The sequence below is a fragment of the Equus quagga genome, unplaced genomic scaffold, assembly GCF_021613505.1.
Source record: "Equus quagga isolate Etosha38 unplaced genomic scaffold, UCLA_HA_Equagga_1.0 220_RagTag, whole genome shotgun sequence".
NCBI lineage: Eukaryota > Metazoa > Chordata > Mammalia > Perissodactyla > Equidae > Equus > Equus quagga.
This window is the reverse complement of record NW_025799647.1, coordinates 383055-404511: the sequence shown is the minus strand read 5'-3', so window position 1 is coordinate 404511 and position 21457 is coordinate 383055. Positions and strand designations below refer to the sequence as shown.

Sequence of the window (21457 nt, the reverse complement as noted above, 5' to 3'; positions counted from 1 at the left end):
GGTTCCCATGAAGAGGAGCAGGAAGCTTGGCAGAGTGAGGTTTCTAGAAAGTCTGACAATAAGGTTCAGCTCTCAGTGCAATATACAGCACCCTTTTATCAGCTTTCAGCCTAGTGTATCCAGGCCTGGATCATAAGACTGGACAGTGAGACAGAGGAATAAAAATAAACTGTGCCACTGGTTGGTACTGTAGCTAGGGATGTCCCTAGCATGGGCTCGGCTCTAGAACGAAGGATTGAAATGTGAAATATCCTTTGCAACTGGTCATTTAGTGGAACATATGTGTGTTTGTGCCTAGAAATTCAAACGTTTCTGTGATCCACAAAGGTCCTGGATCATTGGCAAATCTGAGACCCTGGGGATTGGGTGGATAATGGAGACCATGTCAGTTTGGGAGCCCTTCCCAACCCTCCACCAAAGATCTTGTCACTCTACAGTGTGTTCAGGGTCATCCCAAATTCCCACACCACCTGTTTACTGTGTGACCCAAGCCCTGGAAAGCCTGGGGGCACCGCGGAACACGCTGGAGGGAGGAATTCAGCCTGTGTTCAATGAGAAACCAGTAGAAAGGGAACTGAAGCACACATTAGACCCATTACCTTCTTTCCCATGTGGAGCAGAGTCTCAGCAAGCTGAAATCTGCTGTGGCTCAGCCGTTTCCTCCAAAATGGTCTCTGTGGTTTGTTTGGCGTTCATTTGTTGATTTATCCCCTTTAAATCTTCTTCCAAGGAAGCAGCTGAGAGAGACTTGGCTTGGCCCATGTTCCTCACCTCCTGGGATAATATTTTTATTCCTGGATGGAGTGGCTCAGCGCCTCTGGACTCTGACCACTCTGCCTCCCGGCACAGGAGGCCCCACTTGGCTCCTATGAGCTAATGGGGAGGGGAGCTTCCGTCTTGAGGAAGCGAGAGGGCTTGGGGCAAAGTGGATATGGAACTAGGGAGATAGGTCAAGCCTTGAATGCCTTAGACTTTAAAAAAAGCTATTAAGAAGTCTGGGGGTTATACTCCAAGTTAATACTCTCTTTGCCTAGACTTTATTTTCTCTCTCTTTGCTGTTTTTTTTTTCTCCAGAAATCACAGCTCCCACTCTATGGATTAAGCACTTGGTAATCAAGGACTCCAAACTGAACAACACCAATCTAAGAAATTCAGGTAAATAATCTGCCTTGGATTATATACATACCAGATCCATCTGTGGTTGCCCATGGTTGCTCCATGACTACCTACTCTGTGGGCTTGGGGAAGTCATTTAACTGGTCTGATCTTCAATGTCTACAGCTGTAAAATGAGATTTCATGAGTTAATCCCTTCCAACTTTAATTTTCTCCAGTTGTTATCTCAGGAATCATCTTTCATGAGTAGTTGACACTTTTAGTTAAAAAACTTTGGACTGTATGTTTTAGTATTTTAACTGCCTTTCTGTGTGCCGCGCAGGAGAATTTAAAAGAAGAATGGCTGGACATAGAGAAGTTGAACTTAAAGCCTCAAAAGACTTGCTTCTATGTATTTTTAAGGCTCTAAACAGTTGCTGACAGTCATGTCTTTTCCGGTCTGATCTTTTGAGGGTCTTAGGAGTAGCCAGGTTTTGGTACTGGCTGAACTCCTTGTAGAAAGGTGATAATTTTTAAAGAGTGATCAGATTTGTAGGACTTATGTGTAGCATTCATTTACATCACAACAAAGGCCAAAATCAATAAAGTTTATATACTATCGATGAGGCCCACATGTCCATCAACAGGAAAATGTGTTAACAACTCAATCTCTATGGGGGGGGGGGGGGGGTTGGGCAGAATCATTCTTCTTTCAGCCTAAAACTTTGTTGTGAGAAATGCCATTCAGCATAATTTATGCCTGGTTGTTGAAGTTAACCATATCACCTTTTCCTTATAGATAGCAAGGTCTATAAACTAAAGATATATCCCTTTCAACTGGCAGGCAGAGTTTTACGTGACCATTAATTAATGAGTGTACTGTCCTTGGCCAGTTCTGTCGTAAAAGTGGTAGTGTGGGGATGAGAGTGTGCGGAATGATTTAGACCATGAGCTGGATCCATGCGGCGTTGGTTGATTCTCTCTGTGACTTGGGCCGGTCAGTACCTCTGCACGTGTTTGGTTCCCTGTTCAATTAAAGCTGGAGGAGGTGTGGGAGGGTGGGGTAGGAAGGAGACCATGCAAACTCCCATGGGCCAGAGTCTTTGACAGAACAGTGGCCTGGTGGAAGCACAGGCTTTGGAGTCCGTGAAACCTGGGTTCAGTTTCTGGCTCTAACTCTTAGTGAGTGACCCAGTCAAGTCCAGTTATCCCCCTGAGCCTCAATTCTCATCGGGGATCATGATCTTTTCCTCAAAGGACTGTGGTTAAATGTTAACTGAGTTAACGTCTGTATGCTACTTGACTAATGCCTGGCTAAGTGATAAATATAAACGCGTGATAAATTCTAAGCACACATATTTATTATTATCATCATTATTGGTAGGAAAAATGGGAATATTAATGATACTGCTTATCGTGAGAATTCTTCAATCGGGAAAGAATTTGTGATTGTCAGCCTAAGCAAAATCATCTATTAGGAGGCTTCTTCTTAAGACCGTCCTCCATTCCTTCCTCACTGTTAGGCAGATGTGTTAAGTCAAGTAGAAGTGGTTTTGGTGCCTGTGGTACCTGGAAGTGACATCTACAAATGGTCTCCCCGTTTTCTGAACCTCCAGGAGGTCTTCAAGGCCCTAGTGTGAGCTTTAATTCTCATTCTGTGACCAAGTTGTAGATACGAGGGTGAGCTCTCTCTGAAATTATACAGCATCTTTTGCCTGAAACATTCATTTGACATTTAGCAACTGCTCCCGTGAATTGTTTTTGTTTTTCATCTACAAGTGGTTAATTTCTCTATCTAGGTTGTAAACTCTGTGAGAGAAAGTTTATCGCCTTTCTATTGTATCTATTATAGAATCTAGTTCAATGTGTTTGATTGCTTTTGGGAAAGATGGAGTAGAAAAGATCATCATCATCATCATCAGTAAAATCAGAATCATCACCGTCGTCATAGCTAGTCTGGCAGATCCTTCAGAACTTTACATGTATCTCATGTGAGTTTCACCATAAGCATAGTTATTGTCCCCGTCTTACAGATGAAGAGTCCGAGGCCGAGAGAGAGGAAGTACCTGTCCTGGGTCACAGCTAGTAAGCGGTGGGGCTGCAGTAAATGACGTATCCTTGGGAAGAAAGTGCCTGTCTTTTTGAGCTGTACTCTCTGAGTGTAGTGAGGTGGCAATGTCAAGTTGGTTAATGATGTATGCGTACGCTTCATTTCTTCCGCTTTCCATTCCTACTTCCCCTAGATAGTTTTTAATTGGATGAGGATGGGGTCATGTTGAGAAGTAGTTTCCAGGCAGGTACAACCACCTTCCTTATTTTGGAGCGGCCCAGCCACCTTTATTTTTCCCTAGTTGGCCCCAGTTATGTTGATAAGGGTAGTGTACAGGACAGGGTTGTTGGGGGAGAGCTACAGGCTCCCTAGGAAAGACTGAGTCCAGCAGTAATTAGCACAGATTGATACCTTAGAAATTTCCTAGTAAATGGGGGACTGTCTCACTTGATACCATCATGATCAAGTGGTAATTCTGAGTGCCTGTCCATCTTTTTGATGTTATTACGTGTAAAGGACATGGTGTCACAAAGGAATATAGCAGGTATTGGCAAATAGCCACCTGCTTGTTTTTTGTTTTTTGTGTTTTTTTTAAAGATTTTATTTTTTCCTTTTTCTCCCCAAAGCCCCCCGGTACATAGTTGTATATTCTTAGTTGTGGGTTCCTCTAGTTGTGGCATGTGGGACGCTGCCTCAGTGTGGCTTGATGAGCAGTGCCATGTCCGCGCCCAGGATTCGAACCAACGAAACACTGGGCCGCCTGCAGCAGAGCGTGTGAACTTAACCACTCGGCCACGGGGCCGACCCCGCCACCTGCTTGTTTTTACAAATAAAGTTTTATTGGAAGACAGTGACACCCATTTATTTACATCTTTGGTTGTTTTTGTGTTGCAGCAGTAGGGTTGAATAGTTGTGACAGAGACCATCACATTTAAATATTTTAAAAATATTTACTATCTGACCCTTTGCAGAAAAAATTTTGCTGGGCCCTGGCGTATAAGATTGAAGTGGAAGCATTTGGATGAGGGTGCATGTGTGGGGGCGTCTTTCTGACTTTGGTTTGGTCCCTCTCGCGGACCAGGCAGAAGTCGGGGCTGTGTCTCCTGAGAGGTTTCCTGACATGCCAGGGAGGCCTGCATCAGCGCAGGCTCTTCACCGTCTCACGTTAGTGTTAGCCTTTGTCAAGCTTTAATGTTTGTTCTGGCATATGCTCTCGCAACGGGGTTGCCAAGGAAGCCTCCGGAGGTTTGGCTTTTGCAGGCGGTGGAGTGGGATGTCTTTTGTATACAGAAGAGAGAAACCTTGTAATGGCAACAGCATGGGCTTTGGTATAGACTAACCTACAGACCTGGCTTCCAATGCTCCCTTCCTGTGAGAGGCTGGGTAACCTTGAGAAAGTTAATAAACTACCCTGAGCCTTGGTTTCTTTATACGTAAAACAAAGTTACTAGTGCCTTGCAGGATTTTTCTAAGGATTCAACGATATGTATATAAAATGCCTAGCACATAGTAGATACACCATAAGTGATTCACAAAAACCTACAATGGTGTCTCTTGATGGAATATCTTTATGTCTTGTGCTAGCCACTTTTCACATTATCTCATTTGGTTTGATGAGAAGTCAGATATACTTTACTGATAACTCAGGTCTGGGCACTTGACTCTGGTATGGACTGGAGCTTCTGGGTCAAGCCCCTGAGACAGTTTCCCATTAGAGTTTGCTGGAAGATTCTGGGTTCAGGTGAGCTCCAGCCCCCATCTCTGGGGAGCCGGAAGTGGGACTCTGAGAAGCCCGTCTGGGTGAGAGCTCTTCTTCACAGCTCTCTCTCAGAGGCAGAAAGGCCATCCCAGTTTCTTTTACACCCCAAACATCCTTCTTTCACACGCAGACCCTGTGACGCCAGGTTTGTTTTCTGGCCTGGGGACTGTTGATGTTGGAAAGGTTCCACTGGGCAGCTGAAGTTTTGCAATAACATGACACATATGACTGCAGACTTATCCTGTCTCCTTCTCCCCTCCTGGAGGTTTTGTTTTTAAGACTTTGTCATATGGTCACCATGGTCATTGTGGCCTTTTGAGGACTTGGCGTCTTCAGCGTTGACAGCCTTGTGTCTTTGGACTTCTTCTCTTTGATTCTCACGTCCGCTGAACTGGAGTTCTTCTTGCCCTCAGGAAGACAACGTACCTGGCTGGCTAATGCCCTAGAACTCGAGAGCAAGCATCTGCTCATACATGGTGTTGGCCAGAGACTCTGTTTTGCTTTTATAAGACAGATGAACCCTTGCTGAGTTTTTGGTATCGCGCACTAACCAAGGCATTTCTTAATATAGCTAGAATGAAAAAACTTTTTTAATCATCTACATTTTATAGACAAGAGTAAAGAGATTAAAGAAATGACAAAAACTAGGCTTCATCTCATTCTTCATCCCTAATCTCACTGCTTCTAATTTTACTATACACAGACACTCTGCTACAGCTGTGATTTATAAGTTTTTTTTCTGTGTGACAAAAGTCTGCGCTTTCTCCTCTGGGAAAATACTATCTCTCAGGAAATATGATCGTGTGAGCCTTAGCCCTTCCCTTTGTGCAGTGTGGCGACGCCCTCGGGCATGTGCGCCCTTCCCTCTGCCACCGTGGGGTTAACTCTTGGAGCCTCTAGTGGGGTCATTTGACTTCCTTCTTCCTTCCCTGTCTCTTTCTTTCCTTTATCTCCATCTTTTCTAGTTAACTTCTTTCATGATCTGATCTGGGACTTCAAGAAGGCTCTCGAACCTGGCCCTGTGGGTTAAATCCAAAAGGACTGTGCCTTCCCTTCCTCGCCTCTTTGCCCTGCAGCCCTTCCTTCTGTGTGTCAGTCAAGTCAGCAGCTCGTGCTAACTCTGCTCCCGGAGCCAGAGCCATCAGCAGGGACACAAGGCTGAAATGCATTTCTTATAAGTTCTGCCGTGAAAATGACCCCTGTCTCCTTGTACATGAGAGTTTTGCCTAACTCACCATCCATGTCACAGGGAGCTGTCCGCAGCGTCCCTGCCCTTACCTGCCGGTGTCAGAGCGTTGCTTCTTTAGGTCTGCTTTGGGCCCCTGGGCTGCATTTTGGACTGCTCCTCCCTCACTGGGGAAGTTCCTGCCGGGATAGCTGCTGCTATGATTGGGATTTGGGGTCATTGAGGCAACTGCTCATCCTGGCTGGATCCCCACCCCCTAAACCAGCCTGCCCAGAAACCACTGGGTGATGTAATGACCTGAGGCCTGGAAAAATAAACAGCTCTCAGGGAAACCAGCAGTAGCTGTTGTAAGCAAATACCCCACGGCCACCTGGAACCTCACGCTGACGTGATTGGGAGGAAGAATGAGTAATCCACTAACGTTAGCAGCCTCGGACGGGTCTGGGTTTGTGTGCATTTAAAATATCTACATAAAAACAAACCTTTGATGTTTATTTCTATAACCGACCTTCTGGATGTCTGCCCATCTATCTCATGCAGGTGTCTTGGTCAATCATGGCCAGTAGAATGGACCTGGGGCCGGGGCCGGGTTCTCATCTTTATGGCTTTCTCTCTGGCAACAAAGGCCTTGCTCAAGTTTTCACTTTGCAGAGAGGAGCCGTAAACACATTTGGAGGCCCCAGAGAGCCTAGCCCCTCAGCTCATTTTTACCCTGTTTTAAAATTAGCTTTCCTGGTTGCCTGGCTCCTTCACTGCACATTGTCTGCTCAGAACACAGAGGTGTGGTGGTGGGGTGGAAGGGGAGAGGGGGTAGGACCTGGCCTCTGGAACTTTCTCGACCTGCAAAAGTTTTGTTTCTGTAGGTGAGTTTGTGTGCTTTTTTGGTGTTGATAGCAAAACCATGTGTCCCAATGTTTTCCTTTTGGTCTCTGCTGCTAAAAACTGAAATCAAAGATCCTGCCAAACTATTGTGATTGGCTCCTTCTAATTTTCTAGAAGTCAACTACAGTCTCCGCTTTGATCTGAGGGTCCTCCATCTGTGTTTATTTGTAAAATGGCTTTGGAAGTAGGCAGGGTTATATCTGATAAGCACACACATGTTTTGATACATGTTTTGATACATGTTTGATAACATGTTTTGATAAAGTTATGATACTTTACGTTATGATACTTTGACACATTAAAAAAATCTCTCTTCCATCTCTCCCTTGGCCTGTGTTCCCCTCTTTCTTTCTCACTTGAATTTTTTATTTACTATCTCTTGTCCTTAAACGAGAGAGCTTGTCAGGTCAAAGTCAACGAAATGACTGAGAAAAACTAGAAAGAAGACAGCATGCCTTTTCTTGGTACTTGTCATTGCAAAACCACTGTGAAGCACTTCATATTCTTCTTGGTGGAAGGGTCATATGAGCTCACTTAACGAGTGAGTCAATAGAGATGGAGCCTTTCCTAAAATTTGAGTGGATGTGAGTCAGGGGTGGTTTGGGGGAAAAGTTAAAAAAAAAGAGGCCTATGCTATCTTGGGACAATCCATCATAGAAGGAATACCTTCAGCAGAATTTATATCTTGTTTTCTTGTACTCCTCAGTTTCTGTCTGTGTGGGAAAGAAGAGGTCAGTGCTTCAGACAATGGTGCACCATACATGGCCATTTTAGTTTCCATGGAGAGACATTATTTAGACAGGCTGGTTGGACTGTAATTTTCCCTTACGTCTCCTCACCCTGGGCGCTTCATCCCAGCAACGTGCCCTATTTGCAGAGCCCACTGCGAACACTCCTGTGATTAGGAGCTTTCAGCCAGCATCTGGGATGTGGGATGGGCATTGTTAGTTTGCTTCTGGAGATGGGGCCTCTGAGCCGTAGGAGGCCGAGCCACACAGCATTACTGTGAGGGTCACGAGGTACAAGGGGTGAGCCTGAAGGCCCCGAGCAGTGTTGCCCTTCGCTCAGCCCCTTTCCTGGTGCTTGGGTTCCCCTGGGGCGTGGGAAACTGGTTTGGATCAGGCCCCTGAGCCATGGGGAAGCACACCTGATCCTGTCGGTTATAAGCTGTGGGCTGTGAGAGTGGGAAGGGCCTGGGGATCATTCTAGTACCACTGCTTCATTTTAGACAAGAAAAGGAGGCCAGACTAGTTAAGGGCCTTGTCCTGGGTCATAGGCGCATCAACAACTGTCATGTGCTAAGACCTCTACTTGGTGCTAAGGGGGCCAAGGGAAGAAATACAAGGAGCATCTAAGGGAGGAGTTGACTGTCGGGCAGTGGTGTGCCAATGGGAGCGAGCAGTGGTGTGGGCCACCCCAGTGGGGAGGAAGGTCCTATCACTGATATTGTTTTGAGTTGCTGGCATGGTGATCATAAAAAGCAGACTGATTCTTAGTTATATTGTGATTTTTTCAGTTTCCCTACAATGTGCCCCCCTTTAACGCCTCCACCTGGAGCAGACTGTGCCCACTATGCCTGCAGACTACTTGGGGTGACTAGTCATTCACAGGGATGGGTCAGGAAGCCTGGGTTTACTCCACATTTGCTGAGGCTGCTGCTACCTTAGAGCACCGAAGACCTCAGACCCTTCCTGTGGCGCCGGGTTAAGTGCTTCACATACACTATCGCACTGAATCCTCGCAATGACCCCACGAGGCGCATGCTCTTGTTACCCCATTTTTACAGGGGAGGGACCTGGGGCTTAGAGAGCTGGAGTAAACTGCCCAAGGTCACAGAGCTAACAAGTGGCAGAGGCTGATCCTTCTGACCCCAAAGCCCATGCTCTTGACCACCACACCATACCGTCTCTCTTCCAACTGTTGTTGACGCCCATGAAACAGTGACAGAACCTTCCACATGCCAGGCCCTGGGTGGAGTGTGCAGGAGCAGGGTGCCAGGCCCTTACTCTTGCTTTCAGCCTTGCCAGGGAAGCCCAGGTACCCCACCCCACCCTCCACTCCTGTTCCTGGAGCAGCTTCCCTCTGACGGGCCTGAGTTCTCTCTGGTGTTTGGGAACAGCCATCCCACTGAGCTTTTATACGATCCTCACTTGTCCTTCTGGGCTGGAGCTGAAGAGCCTCTCTTCTCTTGGCCAGGTAGTCCATCAGAATGGGTGCCCTCCTCCAGAGAAGCGGTCTAAGGTCCCTCTGTGGGTTGGGATTGGCTGATGACATTATTGTTTTCACTTCATTTGGCTGCCTACTCTGTAGGGATAGGGCCTTTAGATGAAGTGAGATGGGGAAACCCACTCCAGTGGAAGAGGTGACTGCGTTAAATTTGTGCGTGTTCTGCTTCTCTTCTCCCCACCCCTGCCTCTACTTGATACACACCTGAGCACAGTCTCAGGGGTTGACTTCGTTCTGTTTGTCCAAGTCTGCTTCTTCCTGCCCCGGTAGGGCCTTTTCTCTGGGCCTCTCCTTTTCTGGGCCTGTTGTCTGCCCTCTGTTCTGAAGGGAGCCCTGAGCGTTGGTTCTGTGGGTTCCCCTCCCCTCTGGGGGGCTCTTGGAGTCCCTGGGTGACTCTGAGACTCGGGAATTGGTGGCGGCCAGGCAGCAGCTCAGTGCTGAGTGTGATGGAAAGCTCAGGGTGGAAGGGCAGAGCCAGCCAGCAAATGGTGCTTGGAAAAATGGTCCTCTGGGGGCTACTTGGCTCCTCCTGTGAAAAAATGCAAAGTCCACAAGTAAGAAAAATAACCTCTTCACATAGTTGGCCTGAAACCATAGGTGCTAAAACCCCATGTGGCTAAATAAACAGAAAGGGCTTGCTCGGTGATGTACCATAAATCACTCTTAAAGATTATGGACTCCAGCAGCATCTCCTCCCCTGGAGACCACAATCCCAGTCCCCGGGCCGGCCCTTCAAGAACAGGAGACTCACTGCTTCAACCTGGTCCTTGTCCCTCCTTTTGTTCCTGCAGTCCCTTCCCTGGCCAGATTCTCTGCAACCGTCCTGACGCCACACACCCACACACTCACATGCTGACCCGAGAATCCTGAGGCGGGAGCCACTTGATTTCTTACGCCTCTGGAATTTCATATTGTGACTTAGGAAAGGTTGTTTTTAACACACAGTTTGTTATTCTGGGTTATCGTTCAGCATTTCATTCATTTTTGATAAGAGGCTAGGTGGGTGTGAGGTATTTGAAGGGATTTCAGGGTAATTGTAGGCGACACAACTGTAGTGTTTTCCTTAATATTCTTGGCCTGGTGGGATGATTCCTTTTGCAATGAAACATAAATAAGCTCCCCTCATTTTTCAGGCGGGTAACCTTTTATGGATTTTTCTCCTAAGAAAATCCAGTACTTGATAGTCTGAGAGTTGACTGTAGCTTTTCCCAGGATGAGTCAAAGAAACAGATATTCCTTTTTCAGCCTCTGGCGTCTCATCCCCACGTTTGGCGTATGCTCAACAGTGGGTGGTCCCATCTCTGAAGTGTCAGGCTAGGGCAGAATTCTGTGGCTGGGATGGCGTAGCAGGGATTCAAGCAATAGAGGGGTTCTTGCACCAAATACTCTTTACGGATCCTTTAAACCTGAGATATCATGGTTTTCCTAGGAATAAGGACCCGGGGGCCGTGGATGGGTGAGGTGAAGGATGGGGAAGGATGTCGCAGAGTCCTTGACTCTCAGTCTGGTCAAGTCATGGTACCAAGAGTAAGGGGTACATGAAGGCAACAGATCCACAGTCTTAGACTCAGCAGAGGGAGTCTTCACTCTAGGTTGGGGCCCTCAGAGAAAGCTTCAGGGATGGAGGAATGTCTGAAACGCGGGTAAGTTAAGATCCTGTGGCTAGTTCTTTCCTCTTGCTATGTCTTACAAAACTTTTCTGACCTCTCCAGAGCCTGACATGGTGCCAGCACATACTCAGTACCAGCCTGTGTGAGAAATGGGGCCCACGCAGGACTCTGACCTCCTCTGCATCTTCTCCGTGAGCCCTAACCTCATGTATTACTCAGGATCCTGCATTAGGTCCGAGACTCCAGGAGCACCTTCCTCTCTTAGGACATTGTCCTCTGCCTTGTCAGCTTCCCACTCCCATTTTCTCCAGTATAAGCAACTCTTGGTCAGACCAGTCTGAGCAGCTGCCCTTAATTACAAACTGAGCCTCCGCTAGGAGAATTGCTTCTGGTTCTTCCTCTGGGAAGACTGCGTCTTTCATGGAGGCATCTTCCTAATACATGTTTTTATGGCCCTCTTCTGTGTTCTGTGTATGGTTTTCTGTAAGACTGGGCTTTGTTCTTGCTCTCATTTTTCATATGAACCTGTGATGGTTAATTTTTTGTGTCAACTTGACTAGGCTACGGTGCCTAGTTTGGTCAAATGCTAGTATAGATGTTGCTGCGAAGCTATTTTTTAGATGTGATTGACATTTACCATCAGTTGACTTTAAGTAAAACAGAGGGGCCTCAATAATGTGGGTGGGCCTCATCCAATCAGTTGAAGGCCTTAAGAGCAAAAACTGAGATTTCCTGAAGAAGAGGGAGTTCTGCCTCCTGACTGTAACATAGAAATCCTGCCTGAGTTTCCAGCATGCTGGCCTGACCTATTGATTTTGGACTCAAGACTGCACCATCATTCTTACTTGAATTTCCAGCCTGTCAGCTTGCCCTACAGATTTCACACTTGCCAGCCCCCGTGATCCTACGAGCCAATTCCTTAAAATAAATCTCCCTCTTTCTCTCTCTCTCTGTCTTCTATTAGTTCTGTTTCTCTGGAGAACCCTGACTGCTTCTCACCTTCCCTGACTGCTGCCTTCTCTTTCCACCCGTCTCCTCCTCTGCCTCCATCACCATGGAGTTCCTCTGCTCTTTCTCCCTAGAGTTCACGATGGGACCAGCTCCCCAGTACCTGCTGACTCGGGGGTTGGCTTACTCAGTGTCTCAGCTCTCCTGTCTGCTCCCTCCCTCTGCAGATCCTCATCTGAAAGGCAGCAACAGAAAGACAGACCAGCCCAAGGACCTGAAACTCGAAATCTTCTAATGTTTATATTTGTTGGCCATTTTTGCTTAAAAAAAAAGTAAAGAAGAAAAAAAGAATGCAATGATAAAAGAGAAAAGATTCCCAGGACAGAAGGATAAACTCTGGGCTAAAACCGAGATTGGGGATTAGCTGAGGATTTAGGTTGTCCATGCTCTCCTTTGCTCCTAATTACCACGAGTAACTGAGAGGCACAGGGGTGTGGGCCAGCCAGAGCAGACAGAGCTGTCTTGGCTGGACACATAAGAACCGGTGCCCTGGGCCTGCAGACAGGGTTTATGTTCGTCTGGTTCAGCCTAGTCTTAGTCTCTCCTGTCCCCCTCCCTTCCCACCCCTGCACCACTTGAGTCCTGCTTTGCTCTGGCGCTACGTGTAACTGATGGAAGAGAGGCTGTGTGTTTTCTGGTGGCAAAAGCCGACTGTGTTCTCATTCCTTCCAAGGGATGCTTTCCTGTTGTGTTTCTTCTCTTAGGTAATCAGAGATTTGTGAGTGAAACTTACTTAAACCGTCCACTGCCAGGTGGGGAGTGACCTGGCTCTCATTTCTTCTCTGCACCATCCCGGGATAGGATTATAGGGGTGGGCGTGCATGAGTGTGTAAGAATGTGTGGTCAGGTATTCCCCTTCCCCCCGGAAAGCCTTGATTGTTCCCTCTCCCCTGCTGTTTATGTCTTTTGAGTGTTTACAGACGGTTCTGGCCCATTCTCATAGTTATCAGGCCAGACCTTCTAACCTTGTCATCTTCCCTGAACTGTCTTAAGCAGCGATTCAATGTTTTAGAACAGTGAGTGTCCATTTCTGGGGAGCTCCCTCTCTGAACCAGTGGTCATGGAGAGACCCTTGAAATAGACCCCTTGTCTTGCATTCTGGAAGGTGACTTCTTGGTATCTGGGAAAACTGATGGTTGTGAATTTTAAGATGCATTTAGGAGGTGACTGAGAAGGGCAGGAGGTAGCAATGGCCCTAAGGAAAGGACTGGCTTCTGGGTCCTCAGATGCCCCTTGAGACTTACTGATTAGTATTTGCACCTCTGGAGAAGCGCTGAGGGAATCGATTGATTGATTGGTTGATGGATTGGCTGAAGGGTCCGAGAGGGCTACAGAAGTCCTTATGGGGTAAACTGGCAAATGAAGAGTTGAGCCAGTCTGGGTGTCGCAGTTATCCAGCGCTGAGTAACAAGCCACTCCAAACTTAATGGCTTACAACAGAAATGACTTATTCTTTCTAATGTTTCTGTGGATTGTGTGGGTGGTTCCTTGACTGGGTCCACCTGAACTCACTCCTGGACTCATCCAGCTGGAGGGTCAGCTGGGCTGGAATGTCCAAGATGACCTCACTCATACATCTGGCAGTTGGTGCTGGCAGTGGGCTGAGCCACTTGGGTTTTCCTCTAAGTGGCCTTTCATCCTCTAGGGGGCTGCACTGGCTGCCTTACCTGATGGTCTCAGGGTGGCTTCCAAGAAAATGAAAGCGGAAGCTGCAAGGCCTCTTAAGGCCTGGGCCTGGAGGTCACACTCTATCACCTTTGCCCTCTCCACTGGTCAGAGCAAATCAGAGTCAGTGTGGAGGGGTCTACACAGGGGCATGTAGACAGGGAGGTGTTATTCACTGGGACCATTTGTAACCATTTACCACACCGAGTAAAAGAGAAATATGGGTTAGAATAAAGATCACATTAGCTAGGGCAGTGAGAGACGATACTGAGGAGAGGTGAAGTACATAGCCTGGGAGCAGACTGCCGGGCTGGAATCCCCTCTCTGCCACTGCCTAGTTATATGACCTTGAGGAAACCACACAGCCAGTCAATGTTCCTCAGTCCTCCTCTGCTCCGTGGTGTTAATTATAACACCTATCTTATCTAAATAATATCACCTATCTGTGATGAGTTTGAAGTGAGTTAGTACAAGTAAAGTGCTCAGTACCAAGCGTGGCACATGGTGAATGCTCAGATTGGCTATTATTCATAACTATTAATAGCTATTATTCATTTCACCATTCTGTAGTGGTGGGCGAGTTACAAATTTGGCTTTGAGTTTTCCAGTTCAGACGCAAAGAGGGAAAAATACTCGGGTACAAGATTTGTAGTGTGCACAAGCTGATAAAAATTGCTGCTTTGGAAGGAGCTGTGCTGTGTCCAATGGGCAAGTATGTGTTTTTCCGCACTTGGTTTTGAAGGCAGTATATTTAGGGTCGTCTGCAAAGGGACTGACCTGGAAGAACTTCACATCATAAAAATACATGTATTTTTTCCCAAGAGCAAATGATTAGAGGCAGTAATGTCTGCCTAGAATTTAGCAAGACAGGCCTGACCGTTGGGAGCCTTTGGCTGGGGTCCCAGCCCTCCTTTCTCTGTGCTGAGTGAACTTGGGAAGTTTCATGAACCCCTCCAAGCTCAGCTTCCTTGTCTACAAAAGGGACGTAATATCGATGCCCACCTCACACTGACAAAGAGATTAGGCAGTAAAGCCCTTAGTCTATTGCCTGGCACGTAGTACTCAAAGCATATTTGCTTTGACTATTTTTAGTATAAAGAGGATTTTAAGGGAGATTTTCTTCCTGTTGGAAGACAAACTCTCTGTGTACTCTTCACTAATGGTTAGTGCTGTTATTATAAACCATTCCTGTCTCTCTCTTAGAGGGGCACCTGGACTTGTAGGGACTGTCATAAAGTAATAAACAAATAAATAAAAAAGTAATAAACCCTGGATTTAGCCTTCTCTCTAATTCCATGCTACCCCACAAATTAGCGAACTGCATCATTTGTATGGTTTTTATTCTCCATAAAACTAGGTGCAGCCTCTGTGGAAGCTGGCTGTAAACTTTTCAGAATAGCCTATAAGGATTTCTGGGAATCTGTCGACAGCCCCCAGACCGTGGGGTCCCCCTCTTCTTAGATTGCTCCTCTCCATACCTCTGCAGTTTCAGGATCCCCAGTGGTATGAAGGCAGGTACATCGTTCTCTCTGCCCCGGGAAGCTTCCTCCCCCGTCTCTTTGCCTCTGGCTTTCAGTCTGATTTATGGCTTTAGAATATCGGCCTGGAGGATCTTGATTTAAAGCCTCTGTCAGAGGTTGTTACTCAAACGTGGTGCCAGTAAAAAAACTCTTTTCCTTTGCTTTTGCTCCTCTGTCGCCTTTTTCATGGCATGAAATATGAGGTAGGAAAATAAGGCTACCAAATTGGGGCCTGGGGAGCTGTTGAAAAACTCTTGCATAATCCCCTAGAAGGTGCCATGGCTCCATCACAGCCAGGGGCTCCAGTCGAACCCTGGGTCTTCAAGCCCAGTTTCACCAAGGCCCCCTCTAGACAATCAGCTTCTGTCTCTTTCCTAAGCTGCTTGTAGGGGCTGTTCTGGTGGTAGTTATAATCCAGTTCAGAATCCCTAGTCTAATGTCTGTCAACTGTTTTAAACTCATATTCCTCTGGCCAAGGAGATTCTGTTTAGCTTTGCTGTGTCTGCATTATGAAAACAATAGTATTTCTTTTTCATTTTCCAAATTCAAAATTGTATATATTTATATATACATTTTTTTTTTTTTTTGAGGAAGATTTGCCCTGAGCTAACATCCGGGCCCATCTTCTACTTTATATGTGGGATGCCTGACACAGCATGGCTTGATAAGCAGTACATAGGTCTGTGCCTGGGATCCGAATCGTCAAACCCTGGGCTGCCTAAGCAGAGTGTGCGAACTTAACCACTTGGCCATGGAGCCGGCCCTCCCAAATTCAAAATTATATTTTAATAGTGAATATGCCATGCATACCCACCTCCTGACCCTCAGATATTTTTATGCCCCGAAGGAGATATTCCCCTCCCCCTGGGGTGAGAATCACTGGGCTCTTGTTTTTCTGCATTTTTCCTAGGAGTGAGACGAAGAATCCTTTCCCCATCATCTGACTCCTCCTTGAGACGGCGTCACACTGCTTCATGTCTCTGTGTACACCTACAGTACTCCTACAGTTTGTTTAAACATCTGTACCGTTTCTGTGTGTCTCATTCATTTCAAAGGGCTTGGCTCCATTACGATGAAGTGTAATTGTGATCATTTGTGCTCTTGTTCAGTGAGCAGCATGAGGCTGCAGGTTGCTGATACCAAGTTCCTGGCTCTAAGAATGGTACCTTTGTAACACGCTGTGAGAGTTTCTTGGGATGCCCAAACATGTATTCCTGTCATCTTCTTTAGGAGAAAAGTTGTGGAATAATGTTCATGAAAAAAATAATAACAAAGTAAATAAATAAATAGATTAAAAAGTAGATAAAAAAGTAAGAGTGCAGGTTTATGATATGATCCTTTTTATTGTTTAAAAAAACCCCAGTAGGTGTGTGTGTGTGTGTGTGTGTATTTGCATGTGCACATGTGTATAACAAAAGGCCTGGGGAAGCAGTGTCTAACTTTGCTGAGATTATGGTTTTTCAAAATTTTCTTTATGACAGGAAAAGAAAACCAATGCTATTTATTTTTAATAACTGAAAAATAAATAAAATACAACAACAACAAAGCAAGAAATGGGAACCAGGCAGGTTGAGTGGGTAGAATTTTCAGGTCAGGGGCCGTGTAGGTCTGAGGTCCCCGGGCCAGCCAGCCCTGGCGTGGGGCACCCACACCACCTCAGCCTGGGCCTGGCCCCGGGGAAACCAGGTTTGGCTGTTCAGACATGTTCACACGTTTCCTGAGGCCACGGCATGCAGACACCTTCCTGTGTGCTGTCTCCTAGTAGATGAAATCAGTGTTGTGTAATGGGCTCAAGTCCATTCAACCTACTTTGCCCCGCTCTGTTGGAGGGTTGGAAGGAGCAGGATTGGGCCTTGGTCCTGCTCCTCTTGGGCCCTGAGCATCCCTCCTGCTGAGGCTGGTGGCCGTGGCTCTGTCCTGCTGTGTCTGGGCTTGGGAGGGTGTCCACGCGCAGGCTTCCTGCATCAGCTTGTCAGCTCACAGACGGTCAGGCTCCCTGACCTCTCAGAGAACTGCTGGGAAATTTCAGCCCTGGAGCAAACCCCTGCTCTGATAAGGAGTGGCCGTGGAGTCCCTGGCTGGCATGTTGCTGCAGTGGAACCTACTGGCTGTGAATGCTGATGAATCCTGGCAGCGGAGAGGCCCGCAGGAGGCTCTGGGCCTCCTGTCCCTCACCAAGGGCAGCACAGGAGACACAGCTGTCCTCCGCCATTCACCAGCCAGACCTTCCGTTCCTTGGAGCCAGGTTGAGTCCTTGCATGGAATGCGGCAATGATAAGTCACCAGAGTGATAGTTACCCCAGGCTGCATCTTCTCTTGCAGAGAAAGTCCACTCATGTGACCAGGAGAGGCAGAGTGCCCTGGAAGAGGCGCAGCAGAATCCCCGTGAGGGCATCGTTATCCCTGAGTGTGCCCCTGGGGGGCTCTATAAGCCAGTGCAGTGCCACCAGTCCACTGGCTACTGCTGGTGTGTGCTGGTGGACACAGGGCGCCCATTGCCTGGGACCTCCACACGGTAAGCCCCTCAGCACCTGTCCTGCCCCTCAGGTGGACCCTGGGGCAAGAAGCAGCTTCCTGTGAGGCTGGTCCCTCCCATCTCCTGGCTTTACTGTGCCAGTCAAGGCACTGGGAGAGCAACGTTTTCATTCATGGGCAGATGAGGTTCTGGTAGAAAGACCTGGGTGCTGGATTCTGGTATTTCCTTCCAGCTGGCTGACCTTGGAAAAATAGGTAACCTCTCTGAACCTTGGCTCGCTGATGAGAAGGTGATTGCTCTGCCTGAGTCACTGGGTTCTAAGGATCGAAAAGATCCTGTGTACAGACATAAGGTGACATCGTTCTGCTTGAGTGATTAAAATGACATGCTGGTGCATGTCTCCTTGCGAACGTTGATTCTGGGGTTGCCTTGTAGCTGCTGGACAGTGTAGGAGATATTTTGCTGCCAGCCCTGGGAGCTCGAGGCTTAGTGACAACACAGATCATTGTTGGCAGTAGTGGCCGCAGTCAGCTCAGTTCGCAGTCCCTTCTCACCCCTGGTGTCTGTCTCTTCCCAGCTACGTGATGCCCAATTGTGAGAGCGACGCCAGGGCCAAGAGTGCGGAGGTGGATGACCCCTTCAAGGACAGGGAGCTGCCAGGTGGGAAACAACACTGCCCCTTGCTGGGTCTTCACCTCTTTCTGTTCCTCCACCCCATCATCATGTAGAAGCAGCTCCTTCCTCTGGGTCTGTTTCCATCACAGGCGTGTGGAGCCAGGAGCTGTGGGATCTGCACCCAGTCTGGGATTTGTCCCTAATTAGTCCTGTGCCCTTGAGTGCATTGTTTCTCTCCTTGCTCTTACCTTTTATCTTTAAAATGTAGTCCTTGGTTAAAATCCTATCCCTGCAGTTCTGCGTTCTTTCTCTATCTGCCCATGATTGGGACAATGTTCTGGGGGCTGGGAACGCTTTTTCCCGAGGCTATGAAGAGAAGATAGCTCATGGAGAGGGGCTGTCCTGAGGGGCGTGGCAGCGTCTGTTGCCTGCCCTGCAGAGTGCTTTTGCAGTGATCCCTGGTGGCCCAGGACCATCACCAGGGTGACACCAGACACACAGGTAAGGGGCCCAGGACCTCTAAATGGCTGCTGTGCTGGGTTCCCTTATGGATTTATAGTGTTCTTTGCCCGTGAGTTACAAGAAGATTACCAACTATCAGTGGCTTGGGACATGGTTGTTTTAATCAGCACAAACTTGCGTCAATGCTGGTAGGAGCTGAGCCCGCCTTCCCTTTCCCCACCAGGACTCCAAGTGAGAGCTGAAGACAGAGGCTCCTGAAAGTCAGGGGGTTTCCAAGCAAGGTTTGTAGGAATCACCCTGTCAGAGGATGGAGTCGTGGCACTGGGGTATCTCCTTCTAGCCATCCCTTCAACAAATGTGAATTGAGATTCAACTCTGTGCCAGGCACTGGGTGTAGTCTAGGGATCAAAACTGACACGAGGCTCACATAGGAGGGGAGATGGTGCGCAAATAAGTGAACACAGACGTATATGAACCGTGGCGACAGGTCTTCTGAGAGGAAAGAGCAAGGTGCTATGAGGAGGACAGGGAGCATCTGCTTCAGAGTCCGGCTTCTCTGAGAAGGGAGCATTTCACCAGAGACCTAGAGAGTTTGGGGACAGAAGAGAATGGAATTGTTGCTGCAGAGAGGAGAATGGTGGGTCGTGAGGGCCCACTTGGTGCTAGCTATCATGAATTTATCCACTTGTGTGGTGGTGTTTACACCAGCAATGCTGAACCTCATGGGGGTAGACGAGGAAAAGGTGTATCTGTGAGGTGGTTCATCTGTGCTTGGGGCTTTGCTGGAAGAGTGCAGTGGAGGAAAAGAGAAACAGAGGAGTTGATGGTATCTATAAGGGAGATTTAATGAGAGGAGGAGAGAAGTGAAAGAAAGCAGAGGTTCTCGGATAAACTGGTGGGTCCACTTGAGTCAACTTTGACTATTGGGGGTTTTCTCCAGCCCTTGTGCCCCTTCGCACCTGGTCCTTTGCTCTAGAGGAGCATTTTCACACTCTAGTAGGAGTGCCTGGTCATTCTATGCCGGAAGTAGCTTGAGTTCCCAAGTAGATTGTGACCTCATGAGGATAAGGACCCTAACATTTACCAGAATGCTGAGGTGATACTCAGCAAAAATTGGTGGAATGGAAGAAAATTGAAAGCATTGTTATCCATTTGGTCTGATGGCCCCTTGTGGGCTGCAGGTGGAGGAGCTGTGGAGGGTTATGAGAATCATCTGAGCAGTAAACAATTCCCCAGGTGGAGTTGGTTGGATGAGGAGGACTTGGAGAGTTTGGGAAATGGTACTTGAGGAAGTTTACTTGATTATTTACCTGGCATCTGCCTTCAAATCTCCCTTTATTTTTCAGGCTGTCCAGAAGGGAAAAAAATGGAATTTATCACCAGCCTACTGGATGCCCTCACCACTGACATGGTGCAGGCCATCAACTCAGCAACACCCACTGGAGGCGGGAGGTGAGAATGTGAGCAGGACTCAGGCCCAGCAGGGAATGTGGAGACTCTGACTTTTCAGATGCTGCGGAAGGCTGGGAGAGTGGGGAACAGTCAGGGAGGGCAAGGCTGGGAGTCGATCCTTTTCCTGAAACCATGTAGCTATGGCTTTGTCCCACCTTCTGCCCCAAATCTCCCTGCCCCTCCTCCCCCCTCCCTCTTTGGGAGTTGCCTGTCTCCAGCTTGTAGTTACCTGATTACAGGCAAGTCCAGGGGTGTCTGGAGACTTCCAGAACTTTAGTCTCAAAGGGGATGCTTTGGAGTGAGAGTCCTGAATGGCAGGAAGGGGGATGAGCACATGGTGGGGACAAGCAGGGCAGGGAGGGAGCAGAAAGCACTTGGTGGTTTTCTTCTCTTCTGAGAAGCCAGGAGCCATGTGCCTTTTGGCTTCCTGAGAGTCCCGTGGGGCTCTGGGCAGTGCGATTGGACACTCTCATAGCCAGATGCAGCTTAGGTCAGGAGCTGTATACTGGCCAAGGTAGTCCTGACATGAGGACAAAATGCACGTGCTCCCCAGTGACCAGCATCACCAGCGGTCACTATTTGGGCCCATTAGGTCAGTTGGTTGGAGCATGCATACCTGCATCCGTCCATCCATTTGCTCAGTACCTCTTGCACCATGGTGTGCCAAGCACTGGGTGAAGGACTGGGAATCCGGGGATATAAGGCATGTCCCTGCCTTCAAAGAATGCAGCCTACTGGGGATTCTCGGCTGTAGACAGATAATTACAAACTGTGTGACAAATGCTGGACCAGGGGTGGAAAAACAGAGAAGGATTGGCTACCTTAGTCTAGAGGAGTCAGAGAAGGCTCGCTGGAAGAGGGATAACTGAGTCGAGTTTTGAACCTGGGTAGGACTTAGCCAGTAAAAGAAGGAAAGCCATTCCAGGAAAAGGAAAGAATATTATGACTTCAAGAAAGTGAACGACCATAGTTCAGTCTGGCTCAGCTGAGGTGGATGGGGTAAGGAGGATAAGGAGGAGGTGAGAGTGGTCATAGATGAGACAGAAGAGGCGGGCAGCAAACAGGTCCCAAAGGGCCTGTGAGATGTGCTTCCCAGGATGAGGGGGAGGCAGAGCAGGGGCCCTGTGGTCAGGGGTGTTTGGGCTCCTGCAGCAGCCCAGCGGAGGAAGTACCATGTGCGTGGCAGGGATGGGCAGCGATGGGCAGCCTGCCTCTGAGCTTATGTGGCTCACCAAGGAGGGGGTCTGGTCCCCTCACATCTGCCCAGAGACAGAGCTGTTGTCAACAAGGCAAAGAGTGCCACCACGATGACAGGCCCAGGCCCCCAGGCCCGGAAAAGGGCCCGAGCTGTGGCGCTCAGTGGGACTACAGGGTGTGTGTCTGGTGTAGGAAACCAGGACTCTGAGCACAGCTGTCAGTGGTTCTGCATCCTGAGGCGGACGAGGCTGCTGT

The 21457-nt window shown here is 48.1% G+C and overlaps 1 protein-coding gene across 2 annotated transcripts in view; it reads left to right on the top strand.

Annotated features, from left to right (window-relative positions):
* The window catches only part of LOC124233771 (SPARC-related modular calcium-binding protein 1), a 141708-nt gene that overhangs the window by 104820 nt on the left and 15431 nt on the right, over window positions 1–21457 (top strand). For both annotated transcript variants that reach the window (XM_046650962.1, XM_046650961.1), the window contains exons 7-10: window positions 1075–1155; window positions 17323–17515; window positions 18054–18136; window positions 19900–20005. In XM_046650962.1, the coding sequence (XP_046506918.1) occupies window positions 1075–1155; window positions 17323–17515; window positions 18054–18136; window positions 19900–20005 (463 nt within the window). The remainder of the gene's footprint in view (window positions 1–1074; window positions 1156–17322; window positions 17516–18053; window positions 18137–19899; window positions 20006–21457) is intronic.